At 36.6% G+C, this 23,334-nt stretch overlaps 1 protein-coding gene across 1 annotated transcript in view; it reads right to left on the reverse strand.

Annotated features, from left to right (window-relative positions):
• Nucleotides 1-769: 769 nt before the first annotated feature.
• Nucleotides 770-23,334, reverse strand: part of LOC103080507 (neuronal growth regulator 1) — a gene marked incomplete at its 3' end in the record, with an annotated part of 563,118 nt that continues 540,553 nt past the window's right edge. Inside the window, exon 3 of the mRNA XM_007460795.1 lies at nt 770-895. Coding sequence (XP_007460857.1) covers nt 770-895 — 126 coding nt within the window. The remainder of the gene's footprint in view (nt 896-23,334) is intronic.

Here is a 23,334-nt window from a genome sequence, read left to right on the forward strand (position 1 = left end):
TTATTCATTAAAAGTACCACTCTTACTTCATGGTACATTTAAAGTTATGTAGTTCAAATATTTAGATTTTACACAAATTGATGACTCGGTTAGAGTTGAGGCTGTGAAAATAGACCTGTGTTGATGATGATTATCCCCAGCTTCCTAAAGTTGACAGTCTCTTTAGGAGGATGTGCCCTGTATCAGAAGCACCAGACACTGATAAACATGTTATATACCTTAATTTCACCTAGCTATGTGATCTTGTACAAGTTACTAAACTCTTGGGTTTTTAGATCCCTTATCAGTTAAAATTTAATTCTAACTGCCAAATCCTTGATTCTGAACTGCAGTTTGAAATTAGACCCAGCAAACTCATAATTTGTATAATTTTATTCTCCCCTGATTACCTCAGTAGTTCATGCTGGCCTATTAGCATGTGAATGTCGACTGAATAAAAGCTTTACACGTTTAAATGAAGATATTTCTCTTGTGATATTTCCATTTGAGCCTTTTGTCTATTGATTTGTGATTACCCAGTATACTTCAGGGAAAATAACCTTGCCTAGGAATCAAGAGACCTAAGTTCTACTCTGGGCTCTGACAGAAAATGTTCATTTAAGTTTTGTGAATTACATGCATTTAGGTATAAAGAATAAGTATAAAAACATGCATCCTGACTACCTCATGAAAAGGATATAAAAAATTAGTTGACTCTTACATTCTGAACAAATGAGGTTACAGGAAGATATTGAACAGCACGAGCAACACTGATACTTTTCTGCTTTACCTGATGGGGAGATGTGCCTCCAGGAAATGGAAGGCTCTGGTTTCCCAGTGGCCAAACAAGTCAGGGTGACATTGGTTCCTTCATTGATGGTCATATCACTTGAGATGTCATATATCTTCGGAGGAACTGAAATGGCAAAACATGCAATGGTCAGAAAAAAATGTCTAAACTATATATGAACTATATATGAACTATATATGATTAACTCCATGATATCATGCAGTCAAACTATGGTGGTGAAATGTACTTACGGCCCATGGTCATCACCTAAAAGATAGATTCTCTAGGTCCTCAGGATTACCCTAGAGTTTTTTTTGTTTTTTGATTGGTTCTAATTTTCTCTGATATTTGGCTATGAAATATTTTAGGACAAATTAAATATTTAATAACAAAAAGCTTAAATGATCAATAAATATTGTTGTGAATACTTTGTATTACATAAACTAGAATATAGCCATCTGTCTGTTCCATCCATGTATCTTCACTATAATGATGGTTTTCCTGTTGAAATGATTAAAGAAAAATGGAAATCTGGAAGAAACTTAAACTAGCAAAGCAGTTATGCCTACATGGTGATTTAAGAGCTAAGTGAGGTAAAACCTGTACAGAATTGGGATGTAAGATTTCAGGGTCGCAAAGGCAATTTAGGTCTCAGTTTTCTAATCTGCCAAATAGTAGGGCTGGAATTTCTGAGCGTTTATGTTCTAAGGAACACAAATTCTAAGGGCTGTGAAAGATGTGTTCAACATGAGTTTTCTTGTCAGTAATGGATGGAAATTTGTTGAAACAAGTCTTTTCATTTTGAGATTTCTTAGAACATTTGTTATGACCTTTGCTCTGTAAATCTACAAGAGTGAAAGGGGAAATATTGTGATGTGTTTTTTTTTTTTTTTTTTTTTTTTCCTGATGTATTAGACTATGGAAGCTTTTGTAACAGAGCATTTGATGAAAGTAGTGAGCCTGGAATAAACTTTGGGAATGTTGAATAGGAAAATACCTAAATTAACTTCCAGGATAAAAATGTCTGTATTCTCTCAAATACCAAATGATCTCATTTAATCCTTATGCAGCATGGATATAAGTCCTGTGTCCTCTACAGGCTAGCTGTGTTACCTCAGCCTCAGGTCTTCATCTGCAAGCTGGAGATAATAATAGTACAAACCCCATATAGCTACTGTGAAGATTAATAAGTCAGCATATGTTAAAGGGTTTAGAAAAGTTCCTGGCATCATTGTTAGCTATCAATATTATTATTATATGCCTTAAAACACATATTTGGTGTTTGACTTTAATTTCACAACTGCTCTTTTCCCATGCCTTAAAATTACTCTCAGAAGTTCACCACTTTGATAGTATACACGATGGGTCTGTGCCATAAGTTTTGGTTTCCTATATAAAAATTATAGTATGTTGAAGTTTCAGGTCAAAGCTAAATAAATGGCAACTAGATACATTGATAACTATTATAAAAACATGCTTTTCACAGGCTCCAGTCACGCAGGCTCAGCGGCCATGGCTCACGGGCCCAGCCGCTCTGTGGCATGTGGGATCTTCTCGGACCTGGGCACGAACCGGTGTCCCCTGCATCGGCAGGCGGACTCTCAACCACTGCGCCACCAGGGAAGCCCAAAAACATGCTTTTTAAGTGGAATTTTTCTCATTGTTCCAGTCGTAGGGTTTCTTTCGGCAAGAGATATGTTTTCACAGTTATTTTAAAAACCAGTAACTAAAATCTGTCATAAGGATAAATTAAATTACTCATACTTTGAGTATCATTTTATTTTTTAATGGAACCAAAACTCTGCTACATGAAAATCTGGGATGATTTGATTACAAATATAAAGTATTTGATTATAAATAACTGGTGATATGATTGAGGAAAGAGCTTATTCTTAAGTGATATACTGTTGTATCTGTTTCTAAATGGCATACTTTAATTGACATTTAAGACATATTATCATTAAACTCTTCATTGAGCTCTTCTCAGGCAAATAATAAAAAATTAAAACCATTGCAAATAGAAGACTCTTTTCAGCTTAACTGAAACAGAATAGAAATAAAAACTTTAAAATACCCTAGAAAGAAAGTAGAGAAAAATGTGCAAGACTTACTGGTGAATTGAAGATTTAAAAAAATAAACTTATAACATTAAAAAAATATATATCCTTTGGATATATGAATGTAGGTATTGGTTTGATATAGTAAACCATGAAATACATGTGTATATACAAACACATGTGTGTATATTTATAAGTGTGTGTATATATATATAAATATACAGATACATATATACCAATGTCTACTATTAAAAAAACAAAAAGTTATATGATACTTTCCTTCTTTATGTAGAAGATAGTACACAGATATCAGTCTAGTCTGGTTAGTTTTATTTTAAACATATAACTGATTCAACTTTGGGCTGAGGTGTATATATTTAAGAGAAATGATGGAGTGCCATAAGACCATGCATTCTAGCCTCTAAATTAAATTATTTTGTCAATTTTATCTGACTTTAAAATAGTTTAGTTTCATCTTTACACATCTACTTAAAGTGGTAAACTAATATTAAGCACAATATTTGATTTCACAGAGAAATAGCCAAGTCCCTTAGCAATAAACTTAAGATTTAACATTTAACTATGGGAAATTCTGTGGTGGGAGAAGACTGTTGAATTCCAGGTGTGACATGTCAGTTCAGTGATTGCAACTACCTCCCGGGGCCTCATAATTCAGGATCTGCTACAGGAAAGAAACATCTGGAAAGAAGATGTTAGCAAGGGAAATCCCTCTGGCAAGGCACTTCTCCCCAGAATGCATCACCTGTTGGCAACAGATGTGTGTAGAGAGGGCCAATGAAGTCCTTCACATGCAATGTATGTAGCTTGTGGAGGCAAAAACAGGTGTTGCTTTGCTGAATTGCATATCCAGTTCAAGACTTCAAAGTTTTACTGATTATTATGGAGGGAATAATTCTGGACTCACAGGAAATGCAAAAATTTCAAAGCATAATCCTTGACCTCGAGGAACTTAAAATTAAAAGAGAGAGGCAGATTGGTAAGTAACTAAGAGAAGACAAATATTTTCCATATTTTCCTTTCTCATTTTACATAAGTAACACATGTCAGGTATGCCTTCTGGGTTCAAATCATCAGAGATTAATTTTGTGTTTGTTTCTTTTAGAGCAAACCATGAAGGATAGTTTATCCACAAAGTTATTCATTGCAGTGCTATTTATAACAGAAAAGAGTTATCAGTAACCTCGATGTAAGAAAACAGAAATGGAGATATTGTTAGCTCTGCCTCCAGAATAAGGTGTGGTTTCGAGGAAGGGTTTGGGATGAATCTGGGGAACATTAGGCTAAGGTATAAAGGAAAAGAAAAGTGATACTTCTACTGTGGGTGGCAGGAGCTTGGAGAATGGTAATGTCTTGAGTGTCTTAAGACCCTCCCGTTCTGGATTACAGTTTGTGTATAAATGGTGCATGCGCACAGGTGGGAAGAATGCCACTGAACTTTCTAAATGACAAAGCATTTCTTATGGCATGTCCATATTCTATGCGCTTGCATAGAAAAAAGAAAAATGAGGAGAGTTAAAATAACTTACTATTCTAGACACCTGTTTCTTTTCTATATACCTTATATCAAACTCCTTCAACATTTTTATTTATAAATTTAACTTAAAAATCAATTGTATAAAAATAAGTATGTTCAGTCAATTCAATAATTTTTAAGTCACTAAGTAACTATATTTTAACGAGTATTTTAGGTTGCTGTGCATATTATTTAAGTATTTATGACCTAGAGCAGAGTAATAAAGGAATAAGATATTCATCTAAATATACACTTGTTTAATTTGCAGGAAATAATTATTATAACATTGTCATCATCATCATGAAACCATAAATAAAAACACTGAAAGGTAGAAGTTCTAGATTTCTCACTAAATCACAGAATATCTTTTTCCTAATAGGACCCTAATTGGGGATACACACAACTTTACATCTGTGTTAATAATGAACTGTTGCTTATCACCAGTTAGAGACATTGAAGAACACTGGAAACTTTCTAAGCAATAGGGTTGGGAGTGGATTTAAAGTTTGTGTTGGAGGGAAATTTTTTTTTAATTCCCTCATACATTTAAAGGAATCTTGTACCTTCAAATTCATAACCTTTTTTGCCTTTAATCAATTATTCACTGGACACAATTTCAACTACTGTTTACCACCCTGTTCTCAACTCCTATTGATGTCATGGTGGGGGGTGGGAAATGATGCATATTTAGATGCATTTATAGATTTAGATTCATTTAAGGTAGTTCAAATCTCTTGCTGGTTTCACTTTCATCAAAAAGTATGCAATCTGACTTGCCCCAACTGCCTTCTCCTTTTGGAACCATCTATCATGGTGTCTTCAGGTAGGATGGAGCATTCTTAGTAAGAAAAATCTTAGAATACATATCCAAACCAAATACTAATGATTTCCACACAACCAGCCATTTGGGATTATTCCCTACCATTTGCACTATGATGGGCAATTGAGTATGTGAGTGTCCTCGTGGTTACTTTCTTTTTTTACTTGTACATAATTTCTGAATTGTATAAATAAAATAAGATTTTGTTTGTTTAATGAGCAGCCTTCACAGATTTAACTTAAACTTCTTACAACAACTCATCCTGTAGTGTGGAACATAACCATTAAAAATGTGAGAAGTCAACATAAGGGTGAAAAATATGTACAACACAGGAATCACATGAGCGCATTCTTTTATTTTATATGAAAAGTCTGTTTAGGGACTGCGGCCAGGATGCTGGTGTGAGGAAGTCAGAGACAAGGAGCCTGGCGTCCTTGGACTCCAGCCCTGATTTGTAGTGGGGTGGCAGCTGGTGGAAAATATATTTTTTAAAAAGTCTGTGTAGATGATAATAAATAAAATAGAGTTCACACCTATATGAAGTTGCATGAGATGTGAGGTGGTGCCACACGTAACAATGAAAATCTTTAGAGGATGCATTTGATGGTTATCTTAACTGTAAATAAATGCAAGACATGGACTATTTGGCTCTGGGCAGTTTCATTGGTTTACTAGAATCAAATAAATGCCCCATCAAGTTCTTAAGCTGTAAGAGTCTGTGAAAGACCACAGTACATACAAATCCATTTGGAGAGCTTCTTTAGGCTGCAAGAGCTAAAAGGTGGATGGATTATGTATTTAAGCTGGTCCACAAATACTCACAGATTGTTAAAAAACATCAGTTGAGTACTTATTATAACCACAATATTATGGGCCCCGAAATCACCTGCTTCCATAGCCAGGGTATAAAAATCACAGCAGTGATTTATAAGCAGGTGTACTACGTGTCTTCCCATTCAGTCTCTGAAGCCATAGGCTCATTACTAAAAACCTTTAAAGGTTTTAATGTATCTAATTGAATTATGCATACACTGGGTCATATGCATAATTCACTGGGTCAAACAAAAAATAAAAATAAAAGTGATTCCATCTCTTTGTGTCTTGCTTGACTCACCTCTCCCATAGTGACTTTCTCCACCTCTAAAGCTTACCACAAAGAAAGAACACTGAAATGTGAATTTCTGAGGGAATGTAAAAGGGTTAAATTTCATCTGAAAGCATTGTGTCACTGATGACTTTGAACATCTTGAAGCAAGATAGATTTTTCTGGGTGCGTGTCTTGTTGAAATAACCATTTACACCCCACAACATGTTGTTCCTTCTCACTCCCCCTCCTCTGGTATCGGTAGTTTCTTCTTTATAGTATTCTTTGCAATCTGTCATTTGTATTTATTTCTTTACTTGTTTATTGCCTGTCTTCTCTTCATGAAACATACGTAAAAGTCTTGGGTCGGAACATTGTTTACCTTATTCAACAGCCTATTATAAGTACCTAGAAAAGAGCCTGACACATATGTGATATTCAATATTTGTTTTATTGTTTTTTTATGTGCTGAGCTAATATTTCTTTGGCTTCATAATGATGATTTCTCATAGAATTTCATACCACCGCAAGGATGATATAATATAAATTCTGAGAATATAGTGAAAATGTAATTATAGTGCCAAGTGTCCTATGTGACGTTTTTCAAGAATTCTCCAACATTGGGGATTCACTATTTCTCTTAACTTATTTAAAAGCATGTCATTTCCGTACTGCATTGCCTACTATAGTTTTTTGCCATGCAAACCCAGAGAAATAATTGAACAATAATCAGAAATTTATTTTCAACAGAATGAGCTGTCACATCCTAGGCAGGACTGTGTATTTTGGTTAGAGTTTTTTTTTTTTACTTGAGAAGCTATGTAATTTAAGTGTCAAAGTATTTGACTTGAATAATGTGTACATATTATTTCTGCTTTTTTTTTTTCCCTCTCCATAGACTTGGAGTCTGGGTTAGTTCGAATAGCCTATATCTTTGAAGATTTTCCAAACTGCTTGAGTCAACAAGCTAAACATAACTATAAATCTTTGGAGAATTGGCTTTTTTTGAACTCCCATATCTTGTAATGGCTGGCAATATCAAAAGAACAGTCTTTTCTTAGGCTGGCACTTCCCTTTTCAGTCTTGGCCAGCCCCCAGAAAGTGAAAGCAAATCTTCGTTACATAACAAATCTCCTGGAAAAGGTGCTGTTCTCAAACTGAGAGAAGAAATTGTTTCATGATTTTTTTTCCTAAACTGGCTTGCTGATGGGTGCTTGATGGCTTCCTGGCCTGCATCTAACTAGCAACATTGTTTTCTCCAGCTCAGAGACTATAAACTGAAGTTTTATAGTTTATGACATTTCAGAGATTTCTATGGTTTCTCCCCTCATCCCATCACTGATAGGAGGAAAAAATAGCTAAGTGTGACTTGTAAATGCGAACTTGCCAGATTTGTGAATTACCTACTAATGGAATATGTCAGAACTGCTTTGGGGGGCAAAGAAAGTGTTTGAAAAAAAAAATGTATCTTTCAGACTTCAGTTCAAACTTTGAATCATGTTGCTTAACTTAGTGTTTTTCCTTTTTTATAAGACCTATGTATAAACTGTTCTCAGTCTACTATGTCCTTCAGGGCATCAGCTATATACACTGGCAGAACAAGCAGTGACCTATTTTAATCCATCCATACATCCATCCATCTATCCATTCATTCATACAACAAATATTTACTGAGAAACCAATTTGATTTAGGGAGACCAATCTTAAGGAGTCCATGTCTAAAGAGTTAGAAATCCCTAACACTATTAATTATGATATGGAGTCATAAATCCTACAAAGTAGATTCTGTACAGCAAGGCATTTTGGGAACACAGAGTAGTATATCTAACTCTGCCTATGGAGTCAGAATTGGAAGGGCTACTGACCTTAGATAAGGCTTTATGAAACAGATGACATTTGAGTGGAATTTGATGGTTAAAAACAGTAGTTTCCTATACCCAGATAATCATCAGGATGATCTGGTAAGTTTTTTTAGAATCCTGGGGTAGAGAGGGCACAACTTAGGGGATCCTAGACCAGTAGGTTTGGAGTGAGCTCCAAAGTCTACAGATTTTGGTAACATTTACAGGACACCAGAAAGTCTTCTCCATAAACTTCCCTCTCCTATTTATTTAAAAACTCCACTCTAGTTAGAGGGCCCTCCTTCAAAGCCTCAGAGCAGTTATTTGCCTGCAAGGGCTTAATATTAAAGTGTAACTATCCCTAGAAGAGATGATACCTTAATAGCTTGCACTCAGTAGAAAGGTGCTATGAGCAACTTTTCCTCACTGTGTTATTTTCCCTTGGGAAAATCTAGAATTGGTTAATGTAGCAGGGGTCAAGTCAATCAGTGATGGAGAGAAGAAAGTGAGCATCTGAGAGTGATAAACCCCACAGGATATAGAGTTATGGAAAAAATCAAAGTTGGAAATGACTTCCTTCTCTCTTTCCTTTCTCTCCATCTTTGCTTGACTACCTAATACATGGATTATACATCAAATAGGATGAAAGAAAGCAAGTAATCCCTAAATTTTAAGACAGATTTTCTTGCTGAGGAAAGACCTAGGTGTTCGCTAGGTAGATTTTCAGTGTTAAATATATATAAATATACACACACACACACATATGTAAATACACAAGTATGTACATATGTTATATTAAGAAGGCTTACCATACATGATAATTAAATGTGACAAAAGAATAAAGAAAGGTCACTGGTTTAGAAAGGAGAAGTTTTGGAGGCTTAATATTTATTTAATGATTTAAAAATTTTTGGTTGAAGGCAAGTTCCTCACCTGCTGAATAAACATTTTTAAAGCAGAAATACAGAATTGTTATACAAGAGTTTCAATATTTTAGACTGTAAAGATTTTTATTTTTGCTTCATTTTTGCTGGAGGATCAAGAGCTGGCCTCTACACATGAATGTTTACACACCACAGTTCAAAACCCTACTGTACCTCAGGCTAGCTTCAGCTTCACTTACTTGGATGGTTCAAAGATATAAAATACTGCTTAAAATCAGGACCAGAATAACAGCTACCCCTTCAGGCAGCGGCAGCAGCAGGAAGGCTAGAACACACTTACAGCAGTGTTGTATATCACAGGGAATGTACAATGCCTTTGTAACATCCCCAGTAGAAAATAGTTGCAAAATACATAGGACGAACACAACAACTGAAATGCCTTAGAGCACACAAATCTAGGTATCCATACCTAGTGAGGCAGATTTCTTAAGAAACCAACTCTATTATCTTTAAAACCTTCAGTGATGATAACATTTTATTAGGAATTAATAATGAGCTTTTTCCTGGAAACAATTCAGCAGTATACTTTAAGAACTTTAAAAAAATCCAACCCAGTGAGCCAATGATTTCCCTTCCAGGAATTTATCTTAAGGAAAGCAGGTACCTCCTTCCAGTATAGTCACTATTCCCACAAACCTGGTGGCCAGCTCCACTGTTCTGTTTGAAAATGTGCCAGCAAATGCCCTCTGGAATGGCTCGGGTGAACTTTTCTTGCGTCATCTTTGGCAGTGAACTATTCTCTACATAAATCAGAGGAAACAGCCCAGCTGTGTCATGCTAGAACCCAGCTGCCTTCTTTGCAAATATTTCCCAGAGCTAAAAGCTTGCTTTAGCATTTTTTGAAACACAAGAGAGTCCAATGTCTACCTTTGGACTCATAGAGTTATACTGAAACACCTGGCTCCAGATTTCTTTCTTTTTTTTTTTTTTCCCCACGGGCTCTAGGCGCACAGGCTTCAGTAGTTGTGGCTCATGGGCTCTAGAGCGCAGGCTCAGTAGTTGTGGCACCCGGGCCCAGTTGCTCTGCAGCACGTGGGATCCTCCCAGACCAGGGCTCAAACCTGTGTCCCCTGCATTGGCAGGCAGATTCTCAACCACTGCACCACCAGGGAAGCCCCAAATTTCTTGAGGTAAGCCTCTTCCAGTTCAATAGGAGTTCTCTTTGTGAAGCTCAGGTTTCCATAAACCTTAGTATGTTTTTATGTCTAAAGCCTGCTATGCTGCTTTCTGCATTTGCAAAGAAGATGTGTCATGTCAGTGCAATCAGAAAAAATAATGGTTTCTCTGAAGTACTCTGGTTTCTTTGTTATTTGTACATAATATGTATTTTCCTAATTATAAAGGTAGTACACACTTATTGAAAAGAATGTGGAAATATATATAAAAAATGAGGAAGACAAACCGCAAACCACCTATTAGGTTGAAATACCTAAAGTCACCTTTTGGTAGGTCAAAACAAATGTGCATGTGTACACTGGAGAGCACCAGTCTAAAGACTGACAATTTCCATTTAGAAATGAAAGTCCAGGTTTGCCAGATTTTTAGATATGAACTATTCTATTATTTTGTACCATACAAATTCATCAAAATATCTGTGGATTTACCTTAGCACCAACTCAAATGGCACCATTCTGGGATTTAGAAAAATTTGCAGCTTACTGAAGACATGTGATCATCACAGCTGGAAAATTGTCATAATGTAGAAATCTACATGGTCTATGAAAATAAACAGTGCCTGTAGGTTTATGTGTGTGCAAAATCCTCACCATCCACTGCAAGCCCTTTGTAGTCTGAATGCAGTCATGGAGTCACAACTTGCTATCTATGCCCTGCACTCTGGCAAGCCCTCAGCCTGTTCATTTGCCTTGAAAGACCCATTTTTACATTACATTGCTTGATTTCTCATAAAAGCTGTGCATTATCACACTAATGTGTGGTTGCTCACCTGTCATGGAATAACCATGATGACATCTCCAGAGTGATCAGAGTTCTGCCTTAGGAAATATTCTGAGAACAGGTCTTATTCAGAAATTTAAATAAGAATATTATGATTCACATTAATATTTTGTTCCCCCACAAATTCTACATTTTTAAATCGTTGTGTTTCTTTATCTGCTTTTCTCAAAGAGAATGCTTTATTTATGCTTAAGATGTAACAACCAAATGTTATTGTACAATTATATAACCAGATATCTCAGTGCAGTCCTATGGTTACATGCACAGATTCTCTCTAAAATTGGGTTAAATGGTAATTTTCCATTTGCTGGCCCCTAGATCATTAGTTATAGTGGCCAAAGTGCATTCTCTTATAATTCAATATCAAAGAAATTGCTTTTATGGCATTAACTATATTATATTCAAAATTGTATAAATTATTGAAATGCTATGCCTACTGCCAAGATATAAGACAGTTCACATGGAAAAAGTTCCATTTTAAATTATTCATTGGAAAAATGTCAGTCTCTTGCCAGAAATTGTTTTATACTGGGGCTAGCTTTTGGGACTTACATTTAAATATGAATCACAAGAACTCTGGAAATTTCAGATACTCATAATTCTCTTGGCTCTGAATAATTTGTTCATTTAACTTGTTCATTTCCATCAAGTGGATTAAATATTATAAATTTTCTTGTATCTAGGTGCTATTCTAATGAGCATTTTCAGTAGTAGGCAAAGTCTTCATAGGTAATTCCTTGTAAGTCATGATAAAATAATATCAAAAATCCATATAAAAGTACTAAAATTTGGTGACTTACATTCAGTATTTTTGAATAGACTATAGAAACTGTATAAACCAGTGAGTTATATATGTTATATATACATATTCACATATATAAATTATATATATGTGTACATACATGAGTATATACATGTATGTATATTTGTCATATAGTTGATATATATTATATTGGATTGTGTGATATTTTGTAACATAATTATGTGTCATTGCTAATAATAGAATATGGTAGTAACGGGGCAAATCTAATTATAAGACATGTAATTATGTTAACAAAATACACATACACAAACATATGCACACATATCCAATCTATGTATATTTTTCCTGCACATTTCTGAAGAACTCATATGAATCAAAGAACTATTTTATATAGATCTCTGAGTATTTAACAAGATCACACTTAGTACATAGTAAGTGTTCAGAAGGTCTTGAATAAGGATTATTTTTATCAGTTCTAAATGTTCCTTATTTGAAGAGTTAGTTTTTAACACCCTCATTGAAAGTCATTCTCCCTCATATTAATTACAGCATTCTGAGGAAGAAAGATATTTAACTACTTTTCCCTTTTGAATTAAAAAACATTGTGGGTAAACTACTCCCTGGAGTATTAAGTAAGAAACGTTGATTTATTTTAGTTTCTCCAAGGTATTAGGTGTGTTACATATCTGCACATCACAGTTGAAAGTATTGTGGATTTTTATTTTGATTTTCTAGATAATATATTATATTGTTAAGAACTTGAAAATGTGGTTAAGACTGAAAAGTGTATTCTCTTGGGCATGTGTGTTCTGTAACTACCTCTCCTACCTGCTAGTCTTTCTTGTTTTGAACACTGCAGTCTCATCACTTGGCAAAAAATAAGCCAAATCCTCTCGGTTTTCTGCCAGTTGGAAAACTCAATCTACCCACTAAGCATTAGCTCTATTATTCTATATTTTTGCCTATACCTTTCATAACTATTTAATCTTTTTTCACAGCTACTACTATAATAAAAGGGCAGAAAGCTTATCTAAATTTTTGGCTTGAAGATTGAGATAAAAGAAGGGCAAGGGTTAGCCATATCAAAATGACCAAATTAACCTTTTTGGTATGTTAACTAGCTTAATTAATAAAGGGAATTCTATGAACATATTGAGTGTACATAGATCTCAAGAGTCATTTGACAGTTGTTAATGATAGTTTAAGCAATAGAATGGAGAAATGTGGACAAGGAACCCACGCAGCCAGGAAGAATACTGTTTTCCCCTACAACCAGTGTTGGTGGGTAGATTCATGTAAGTATGAAGGGAGAACGTTAGAGGAAGGCCATGAGGAGCTGGGTCTGGTTCTGTCCTTTCCTCAATTTTAAACGTCTTGGGTGAAGCTCTTGGAGACATGCTTATTGATAAAACCATATCAGGGGTCATGTTTTCAGTTATAGTCACTACAATTTAAGAGTGACACACTGGTATGTTATTTTTACAATGAGAGGTCAGTCAGAATAGTAAAGTGTCCAGACACAATAACATGTAAAGACACAGCTGAAGGAGCTAGGAATGTTTACATAAAGGTAAGGAATGGAAAGAAGGAAGATTTTTGAATAGACTTGTGGATTTATTCTAGTTTGTTCTTGTGGACAGAATAATGGTAGATTTCAGGTCATTATAGTGAAATATCCTAAACAAGAATGTCCTCACAATGAAATAGATTATTTATGAGAATATAAACTCCCTGTCATCAAAAGATTCTCAGGGAAATATGGAAGACCAGTAGGATTAGACAAGGGACTACTATCAATATATTTGGGTGAGTGCTTGGGTCAAATACGCTGATAGGGATTTTCAACTTTTATGTTCTTTGACTTTTTGTCACAAATCCAAGTAAAATACCATGAACATGCTAAAGGGCCTGGGCAAATGGTATTTATGGCTTCTCTGAGTGCTTAAAATATAATAAGACAAAATAAGTTCTTGCTGAATTCTAGGAATGCAAAGAATAGTTGAATAATACCTTTGTAGAACAAAAAAGAGACTATTCTCTGATATTTGAAAACTCTGTTGACCAATTTTATATTTGCCTTTCCACCATAATATGAATAGAACATCATGTGGTTTTTACCTAAGCAAAATTTTTGTGAGTTTGTGTGCATTATAGCAGTCACAGTGTATGCATCCAGATCAGTGTGTTAGTATAAACAGATGGAAATATGCTTCTCAGTTGATGAGTAACGTTAAGAGCCCTTCTCATCCTGTTTCACCAAACACCTAAACCCACACACTTTCTGCCCTGGTTTCTCTTTTTTTTTTTTTTTTTTTTTTCCATATTTATCTCTGAATTTTTGTGAGTTTGTGTGCATTATAGCAGTCACAGTGTATGCATCCAGATCAGTGTGTTAGTATAAACAGATGGAAATATGCTTCTCAGTTGATGAGTAACGTTAAGAGCCCTTCTCATCCTGTTTCACCAAACACCTAAACCCACACACTTTCTGCCCTGGTTTCTCTTTTTTTTTTTTTTTTTTTTCCCATATTTATCTCTGAATTGTTTTTAATTTCCAGAAATGGGATGACCACCTGCCTTTCAAACATACTACAAAACCAGCAGTGATTATGGTTGATTTTTGCTAGTCAGTTATTTTATAGAAGAAAAAATGTACCAAATGACAGCAGAGTCACCAGCTGATGAGAAGATTTATTATGTATATAACATTGTGCTTTTGGTAGGAGTCAGCAGAATTGTGTTATGACTGTAATACCAAACTGTTTCTATCAGGCTGAGAACTATAACATTCAAATGGTACCTTAAGGAACCGAGCTGTGTGCTTACTACTGAACACTACTTTTTTAAAAAGGAGGATTAAACAAAATTTATAAGAGAAAAAGCTAACTTTTGCAGTTAAGATATATAATCTGTTCCTTTCTGGGGGTAGCAAGCCTGCTACTTGATCAAAAAACATGTCCTCTTCTTGGCACACGACTACACTCTGTTTCCCAGAATCCTTTGTAGTTGTTTATAACTGAATTTTAAGCAGTGGAATGTGAGCAGACATGATGTGTGCTATTTGGCTTGGCCCCCCCAAAATTCCCATGGGTGATCCTCCATGTAATTTCCCCCTACACAGCTTGATGCACATAGCCTTGGAAATTGGAAATCACATATTGAAGATGACAGAAATACAGTATAGAGGAGAACAAGTTTTTAGAGAATGTAGTCTGCCAATAAGGAACAGTTTATTTGGTGGTCATATTAGTAACAGATAAAAAATATGCCCAGACAGTTTTATAGAAGAGATCGACCAATATCTAAGGAACTCTAATCTCTATGTTTTATAACACACTCAAAAGAAGATTAAAGAAACAAAATGTATGAAAATAATTGTTTTCTTATAAGCCTCCTCCTGAAAAGAAAAGGAAGAAAACACCACCAATTTATTTTATGAAACTGATATAATGTGATATTAAATATGGACACAAACTATACAAGAAATGTAATTTCACTTATGAACCCAGAACATTTTAAATTATAATATTGAATCCACCAAGTGAATCCAGAAATGTATATATAAAAAAAGCATGCCTTATCCCAAGACTGAGGATACTGTTCAACAATTTATTAATTTAATACTCCACAGAGACAGACTGAAAGAGAAATATATATGATTATGTTAATTGGGATAAAGAACAAATTATATAAGAAAAAAACTATAATTTATAACAAAAAAGTTACAAACTAGGAATAGAAACTTTATTGTACAATGTGACTAAAAGGATCTAACAAAAATTCACAATGATCATTATCTTTAATTGTGAAGTGTTATAGACATGTTTCATTAAAAGTGAAATATGGTAAAGAAGCCCACTTTTACTGCTTCTAGTTTACACTATACTGGAGTTCCTACCCAGTTCAGTAAGATTAGGAAATAAGTTAGAAGTGTAGGTATTGGAAACAAAGGTGCAAAAGAGTCATTGACCATACATAATGTAATTCTCTTTGTAGAATATTCAAAAGAAGTTACATACTATTTAAATTGATGAAATTGATAAGAATTCAGCTAGACTACAAAAAAAGATGTTAATTCTTCCTACAATAAATCTACAAATTTGATACAATTATATGAAAACTTCTACTTTTATTCACAGAATTCAATAAGATTAATCTAGTATTAATATTGAAGGGTAAAGGACAAAAAGTAGCCAAGACAACCTTGATTAAGAAAAAGAAAGAAACTTATTCTATCATACTCTCAAGACAAATTATGAAACTCTGGCAGAAAGATACCAACCAGAATGAAACTAATAGAAACAAAATATACAACATGCACAGAACACGCACAGAAGTTTTGAATATGATGATGGAATATAAAAAATCAGGGAAAAATAACATACCATACAATCAATGGTGCTAGGACAATGGCTACATTCAAAAAAATATATGGGGTCCAGGGCCGCAGATACACCAGAAATACATCTACACATGCAACAACTCCTACAGAACACCTACTGAACGCTGGCAGAAGACCTCAGACCTCCCAAAAGGCAAGAAACCCCCACGTACCTCAGTAGGGCAAAAGAAAAAAGAATAAACAGAGACAAAAGAATAGGGATGGGACCTGCACCACTGGGAGGGAGCGGTGGAGGAAAGGCTTCCACACACTAGGAAGCCCCTGGGGGGCGGAGACTGCAGGTGGCAGAGGGGGGAAGCTTCAGAGCTGCGGAGGAGAGCAAAGCAACAGGTGGGCGGAGGGCAAAGCGAAGAGATTCCCGCACAGAGGATCAGGACCAACCAGCACTCACCAGCCTGAGAGGCTTGTCTGCTCACCCGCCGGGGCGGGCGGGGCTGGGAGCTGAGGATCGGGCTTTGGTCGCAGCACCGGGAGAGGACTGGGGTTGGCGGCGTGAACACAGCCTGCAGGGGGTTAGTGCCCCACGGCTGGCCGGGAGGGAGTCCGGGGAAAAGTCTGGAGCTGCTGAAGAGGCAAGAGAAATTTTCTTCCCTCTTTGTTTCCTGGTGCGTGAGGAGAGGGGATTAAGAGCGCTGCTTAAAGGAGCTCCAGAGACGGGCGCGAGCCGCGGCTAAAAGCACGGATCCCAGAGACGGGCATGAGACGATAAGGCTGCTGCTGCCGCCACCAAGAAGCCTGTGTGCCAGCACAGGTCACTATCCGCACCCCGCTTCCAGGGAGCCTATGCAGCCTACCACTGCCAGGGTCCCGGAATCCAGGGACAACTCCCCTGGGAGAACGCACAGTGCGCCTCAGGCTGGTGCAACGTCCTGCCGGACTCTGCCACCGCAGGATCGCCCTACACTCCGTGCCCCTCCCTCCCCCTGGCCTGAGTGAGCCTGAGCCCCTGAATCAGCGGCTCCTTTAACCCCGTCCTGTCTGAGCGAAGAACAGACGCCCTCCGGCGACCTACACGCAGAGACGGGGCCAAATCCAAAGCTGAGGCCCTGGGAGCTGTGAGAACAAAGAAGAGAAAAGGAAATCTCTCCCAGCAGCCTCAGAAGCAGCAGGTTAAAGCTCCACAATCAACTTGATGTACCCTGCATCTGTGAAATACATGAATAGACAACGAATCATCCCAAATTGAGGAAGTGGACTTTGAGAGCAAGATTTATGATTTTTCCCCCTTTTCCTCTTTTTGTGAGTGTGTATGTGTATGCTTCTGTGTGACATTTTGTCTGTATAGCTTTGCTTCCACCATTTGTCCTAGGGTTCTATCCATCCTTTTTTTTTCATTTTTTATCTTTTCTCTTAATAATAATTTTTTATTTTAATAACTTTATTATATTTTATCTTACTTTATTTTACTTTATCTTCTTTCCTTCTTTTTTTCTTCCTTCCCTCCTTCCTTCCTCCCTTCCTTGCTCTCTCCCTCCCTCCCTCCTTTCTTTCTTTCTTCCTTGCTTTCTTTCTACTTCTACTACTTCTTTCTTTCTACTTTTTCTCCCTTTTATTCTGAGCCGTGTGGACGAAAGGCTCTTGGTGCTGCAGCCAGGTGTCAGTGCTGTGCCTCTGAGGTGGGAGAGCCAACTTCAGGACACTGGTCCACAAGAGACCTCCCAGATCCACATAATATCAAATGGCAAAAATCTCCCAGAGATCTCCATCTCAACACCATCACCCAGCTTCACTCAACGACCAGCAAGTGACAGTGCTGGACATCCTATGACAAACAACTAGCAACACAGGAACACAACCCCACCCATTAGCAGAGAGGCTGCCTAAAATCATAATAAGTCCACAGACACCCCAAAACACACCACCAGACATGGACCTGCCCACCAGAAAGACAAGATACAGCCTCATCCACCAGAACACAGGCACTAGTCCCCTCCACCAGGAAGCCTACACAACCCACTGAAACAACCTTAGCCACTGGGGACAGACACCAAAAACAATGGGAACTACGAAACTGCAGCCTGCAAAAAGGAGACACCAAACACAGTAAGATAAGCAAAATGAGAAGACAGAAAAACACACAGCAGATGAAGGAGCAAGATAAAAACCCACTAGACCTAACAAATGAAGAGGAAATAGGCAGTCTACCTGAAAAAGAATTCAGAATAATGATAGTAAAGATGATCCAAAATCTTGGAAATAGAATAGACAAAATGCAAGAAACATTTAACAAGGACCTAGAAGAACTAAAGATGAAACAAACAATGATGAACAACACAATAAATGAAATTAAAAATACTCTAGATGGGATCAATAGCAGAATAACTGAGACAGAAGAACGGATAAGTGACCTGGGAGATAAAATAATGGAAATAACTACTGCAGAGACGAATAAAGAAGAAAGAATGAAAAGAACTGAGGACGGTCTCAGAGACCTCTGGGACAAAATTAAATGCACCAACATTCGAATTATAGGGGTTCCAGAAGAAGAAGAGAAAAAGAAAGGGACTGAGAAAATATTTGAAGAGATTATAGTTGAAAACTTCCCTAATATGGGAGGAAATAGTTAATCAAGTACAGGAAGCACAGAGTCCCATACAGGATAAATCCAAGAAGAAATACTCCAACACACATATTAATCAAACTTTCAAAACTTAAATACAAAGAAAACATATTAAAAGCAGCAAGGGGAAAACAACAAATAAAACACAAGGAAATCCCCATAAGGTTAACAGCTGATGTTTCAGCAGAAACTCTGCAAGCGAGAAGGGGCTGGCATGACATATTTCAAGTGATGAAGGAGAAAAACCTGCACCCAAGATTACTCTACCCAGCAAGGATCTCATTCAGATTTGATGGAGAAATTAAAACCTTACAGACAAGCAAAAGCTGAGAGAGTACAGCACCACCAAACCAGCTTGAAAACAACTGCTAAAGGAACTTCTCTAGGAAAGAAATACAAGAGAAGGAAAAGACCTACAATAACGAACACAAAACAATTAAGAAAATGGCAATAGGAACATACATATTGATAATTACCTTAAATAAAAATGGACTAAATGCTCCCACCAAAAGACACAGATTGGCTGAATGGATACAAAAACAAGACCCATATATTTGCTGTCTACAAGAGACCCACTTCAGACTTAGAGACACATACAGACTGAAAGTAAGGGGATGGAAAAGGATATTTCATGCAAATGGAAACTAAAAGAAAGCTGGAGTAACAATTCTCATATGAGACAAAATAGACTTTAAAATAGACTATTAGAAGAGACAAAGAAGGACACTATATAATGATCAAGGGATCGATCCAAGAAGAAGATATAACAACTGGAAATATTTATGCACCCAACATAGGAGCACCTCAATACATAAGGCAAATGCTAACAGTCATAAAAGGGGAAATCGACAGTAACACATTCAGAGTAGGGGACTTTAACACCCCACTTTCACCAAAATGATCATCATCCAAAATGAAAATAAATAAGGAAACACAAGCTTTAAATGATACATTAAACAAGATGGACTTAATGGATATTTATAGGACACTCCATCCAAAAACAACAGAATACACATTCTTCTCAAGTGCTCATGGAACATTCTCTGGGATAGATCATATCTTGGGTAACAAATCAAGCCTTGGTAAATTTAAGAAAATTGAAATTTTATCAAGTATCTTTTCTGACCACAATGCTATGAGACTAGGTATCAATTACAGGAAAAGATCTGTAAAAAATACAAACACATGGAGGCTAAACAATACGCAACTTAATAATGAAGTGATCACTGAAGAAATCAAAGAGGAAATCAAAAAATATGTAGAAACAAATGACAATGGAGACACGACGACCGAAAACCTATGGGATGCAGCAAAAGCAGTTCTAAGAGGGAAGTTTATAGCAATGCAATCCTACCTTAAGAAACAGGAAACATCTCAAATAAACAACCTAACCTTGCACCTAAAGCAACTAGAGAAAGAACAAAAAAACCCCCAAAGTTAGCAGAAGGAAAGAAATCATAAAAATCTGATCAGAAATAAATTACAAAGAAATGAAGGAAACAATAGCAAAGATCAATAAAACTAAAAGCTGGTTCTTTGAGAAGATAAACAAAATTGATAAACCATTAGCCAGACTCATCAAGTAAAAAAGGGAGAAGACTCAAATCAACAGAATTAGAAATGAAAAAGGAGAAGTAACAACTGACACTGCAGAAATACAAAAGATCATGAGAGATTACTACAAGCAACTCTATGCCAGTAAAATGGACAACCTGGAAGAAATGGACAAATTCTTAGAAATGCTCAAAGTACCAAGACTGAATCAGGAAGAAATAGAAAATATGAACAGACCAATCACAAGCACTGAAATTGAAACTGTGATTAAAAATCTTCCAACAAATAAAAGCCCAGGACCAGATGGCTTCACAGGCGAATTCTACCAAACTTTTAGAGAAGAGCTAACAACTATCCGTCTGAAACTCTTCCAAAATATAGCAGAGGGAGGAACACTCCCAAACTCATTCTACGAGGCCACTATCACCCTGATACCAAAACCAGACAAGGATGTCACAAAGAAAGAAAACTACAGGCCAATATCACTGATGAGCATAGATGCAAAAATCCTCAACAAAATACTAGCAAACAGAATCCAACAGCACATTAAACGGATCATACACCATGATCAAGTGGTGTTTATTTGAGGAATGCAAGGATTCTTCAATATACACAAATCAATCAACGTGATACATCATATTAAAAAATTGAAGGAGAAAAACCATATGATCATCTCAATAGATGCAGAGAAAGCTTTCGACAAAATTCAACACCCATTTATGATAAAAGCCCTGCAGAAAGTAGGCATAGAGGGAACTTTCCTCAACATAATATAAGCCATATATGACAAACCCACAGCTAACATCATCCTCAATGGTGAAAAACTGAAAGCATTTCCACTAAGATCGGGAAGAAGACAAGGTTGCCCACTCTTACCACTATTATTCAACATAGTTTTAGGAAGTATTTGCCACAGCCATCAGAGAAGAAATAGAAATAAAAGGAATCCAATTTGGAAAAGAAGAAGTAAATCTGTCACTGTTTGCAGATGACATGATACTGTACATAGAGAATCCTAAAGATGCTACCAGAAAACTACTAGAGCTAATCAATGAATTGGGTAAAGTAGCAGGATACAAAATTAATGCACAGAAACCTCTGGCATTCCTATACACTAATGATGGAAATTCTGAAAGTGAAATCAAGAAAACACTCCCACTTACCATTGCAACAAAAAGAGTAAAATATCTAGGAATAAACCTACCTAAGGAAACACAAGACCTGTATGCGGAAAATTATAAGACACTGATGAAAGAATTAAAGATGATACAAATAGATGGAGAGATATACCATGTTCTTGGATTGGAAGAACCACCATTGTGAAAATGACTCTACTACCCAAAGCAATCTACAGATTCAATGCCCTCCCTAGCAAACTACCACTGGCATTTTTCACAGAACTAGAACAAAAAATTTCACAATTTGTATGGAAACACAAAAGACCCCGAATAGCCAAAGCAATCTTGAGAACGAAAAACGGAGCTGGAGGAATCAGGCTCCCTGACTTCAGACTACACTACAAAGCTATAGTAATCAAGACAGTATGGTACTGGCACAAAAACAGAAAGATAGATCAATGGAAAAGGATAGAAAGCCCAGAGATAAACCCACACACATATGGTCACCTTATCTTTGATAAAGGAGGCAGGAATGTACAGTGGAGAAAGGACAGCCTCTTCAATAAGTGGTGCTGGGTAAACTGGACAGGTACATGTAAAAGTATGAGATTAGATCACTCCCTAACACCATACACAAAAATACACTCAAAATGGATTAAAGACCTAAATGTAAGGCCAGAAACTATCAAACTCTTAGAGGAAAACATAGGCAGGACACTCTATGACATAAATCACAGCAAGATCCTTTTTGATCCACCTCCTAGAGAAATGGAAATAAAAACAAAAATAAACAAATGGGACCTAATGCAACTTCAAAACTTTTGCACAGCAAAGGAAACCATTAACACGACCAAAAGACAACCCTTAGAATGGGAGAAAATATTTGCAAATGAAGCAACTGACAAAGGATTAAGCTCCAAAATTTATGAACAGCTCATGCCGCTCAATAAGAAAAAAACAAACAACCCAATCCAAAAATGGGCAGAAGACCTAAATAGACATTTCTCCAAAGAAGATATACAGACTGCCAACAAACACATGAAAGAATGCTCAACATCATTAATCATTAGAGAAATGCAAATCAAAACTACAATGAGATATCATCTCACACCAGTCAGAATGGCCATCATCAAAAAATCTAGAAACAATAAATGCTGGAGAGGGTGTGGAGAAAAGGGAACACTCTTGCACTGCTGGTGGGAATGTGAATTGGTTCAGCCACTATGGAGAACAGTATGGAGGTTCCTTAAAAAACTACAAATAGAACTACCATATGACCCAGCAATCCCACTACTAGGTATATACCCTGAGGAAACCAGAATTCAGAAAGAGTCATGTACCAAAATGTTCATTGCAGCTCTATTTACAATAGCCCGGAGATGGAAACAACCTAAGTGCCCATCGTCGGATGAATGGATAAAGAAGATGTGGCACATATATACAATGGAATATTACTCAGCCATAAAAAGAAAATTGAGCTATGTAGATAGACCTAGAGTCTGTCATACAGAGTGAAGTAAGTCAGAAAGAGAAAGACAAATACCATATGCTAACACATATATATGGAATTTAAGAAAAAAATGTCATGAAAAATCTAGGGGTAAGACAGGAATAAAGACCCAGACCTACTAGAGAATGGACTTGAGGATATGGGGAGGGGGAAGGGTAAGCTGTGGCAAAGCGAGAGAGAGGCATGGACATATATATACACTACCAAATGTAAGGTAGATAGCTAGTGGGAAGCAGCCGCATAGCACAGGGAGATCAGCTCAGTGCTTTGTGACTGCCTGGCGGGTTGGGGTAGGGAGGGTGGGAGGGAGGGAGATGCAAGAGGGATGAGATATGGGAACATATGTATATGTATTGACTCACTCTGTTATAAAGCAGAAACTAACACACCATTGTAAAGCAATTATACCCCAATAAAGATGT

The sequence above is a fragment of the Lipotes vexillifer genome, unplaced genomic scaffold (assembly GCF_000442215.2).
Source record: "Lipotes vexillifer unplaced genomic scaffold, Lipotes_vexillifer_v1.1 scaffold757, whole genome shotgun sequence".
Classification (NCBI taxonomy): domain Eukaryota; kingdom Metazoa; phylum Chordata; class Mammalia; order Artiodactyla; family Lipotidae; genus Lipotes; species Lipotes vexillifer.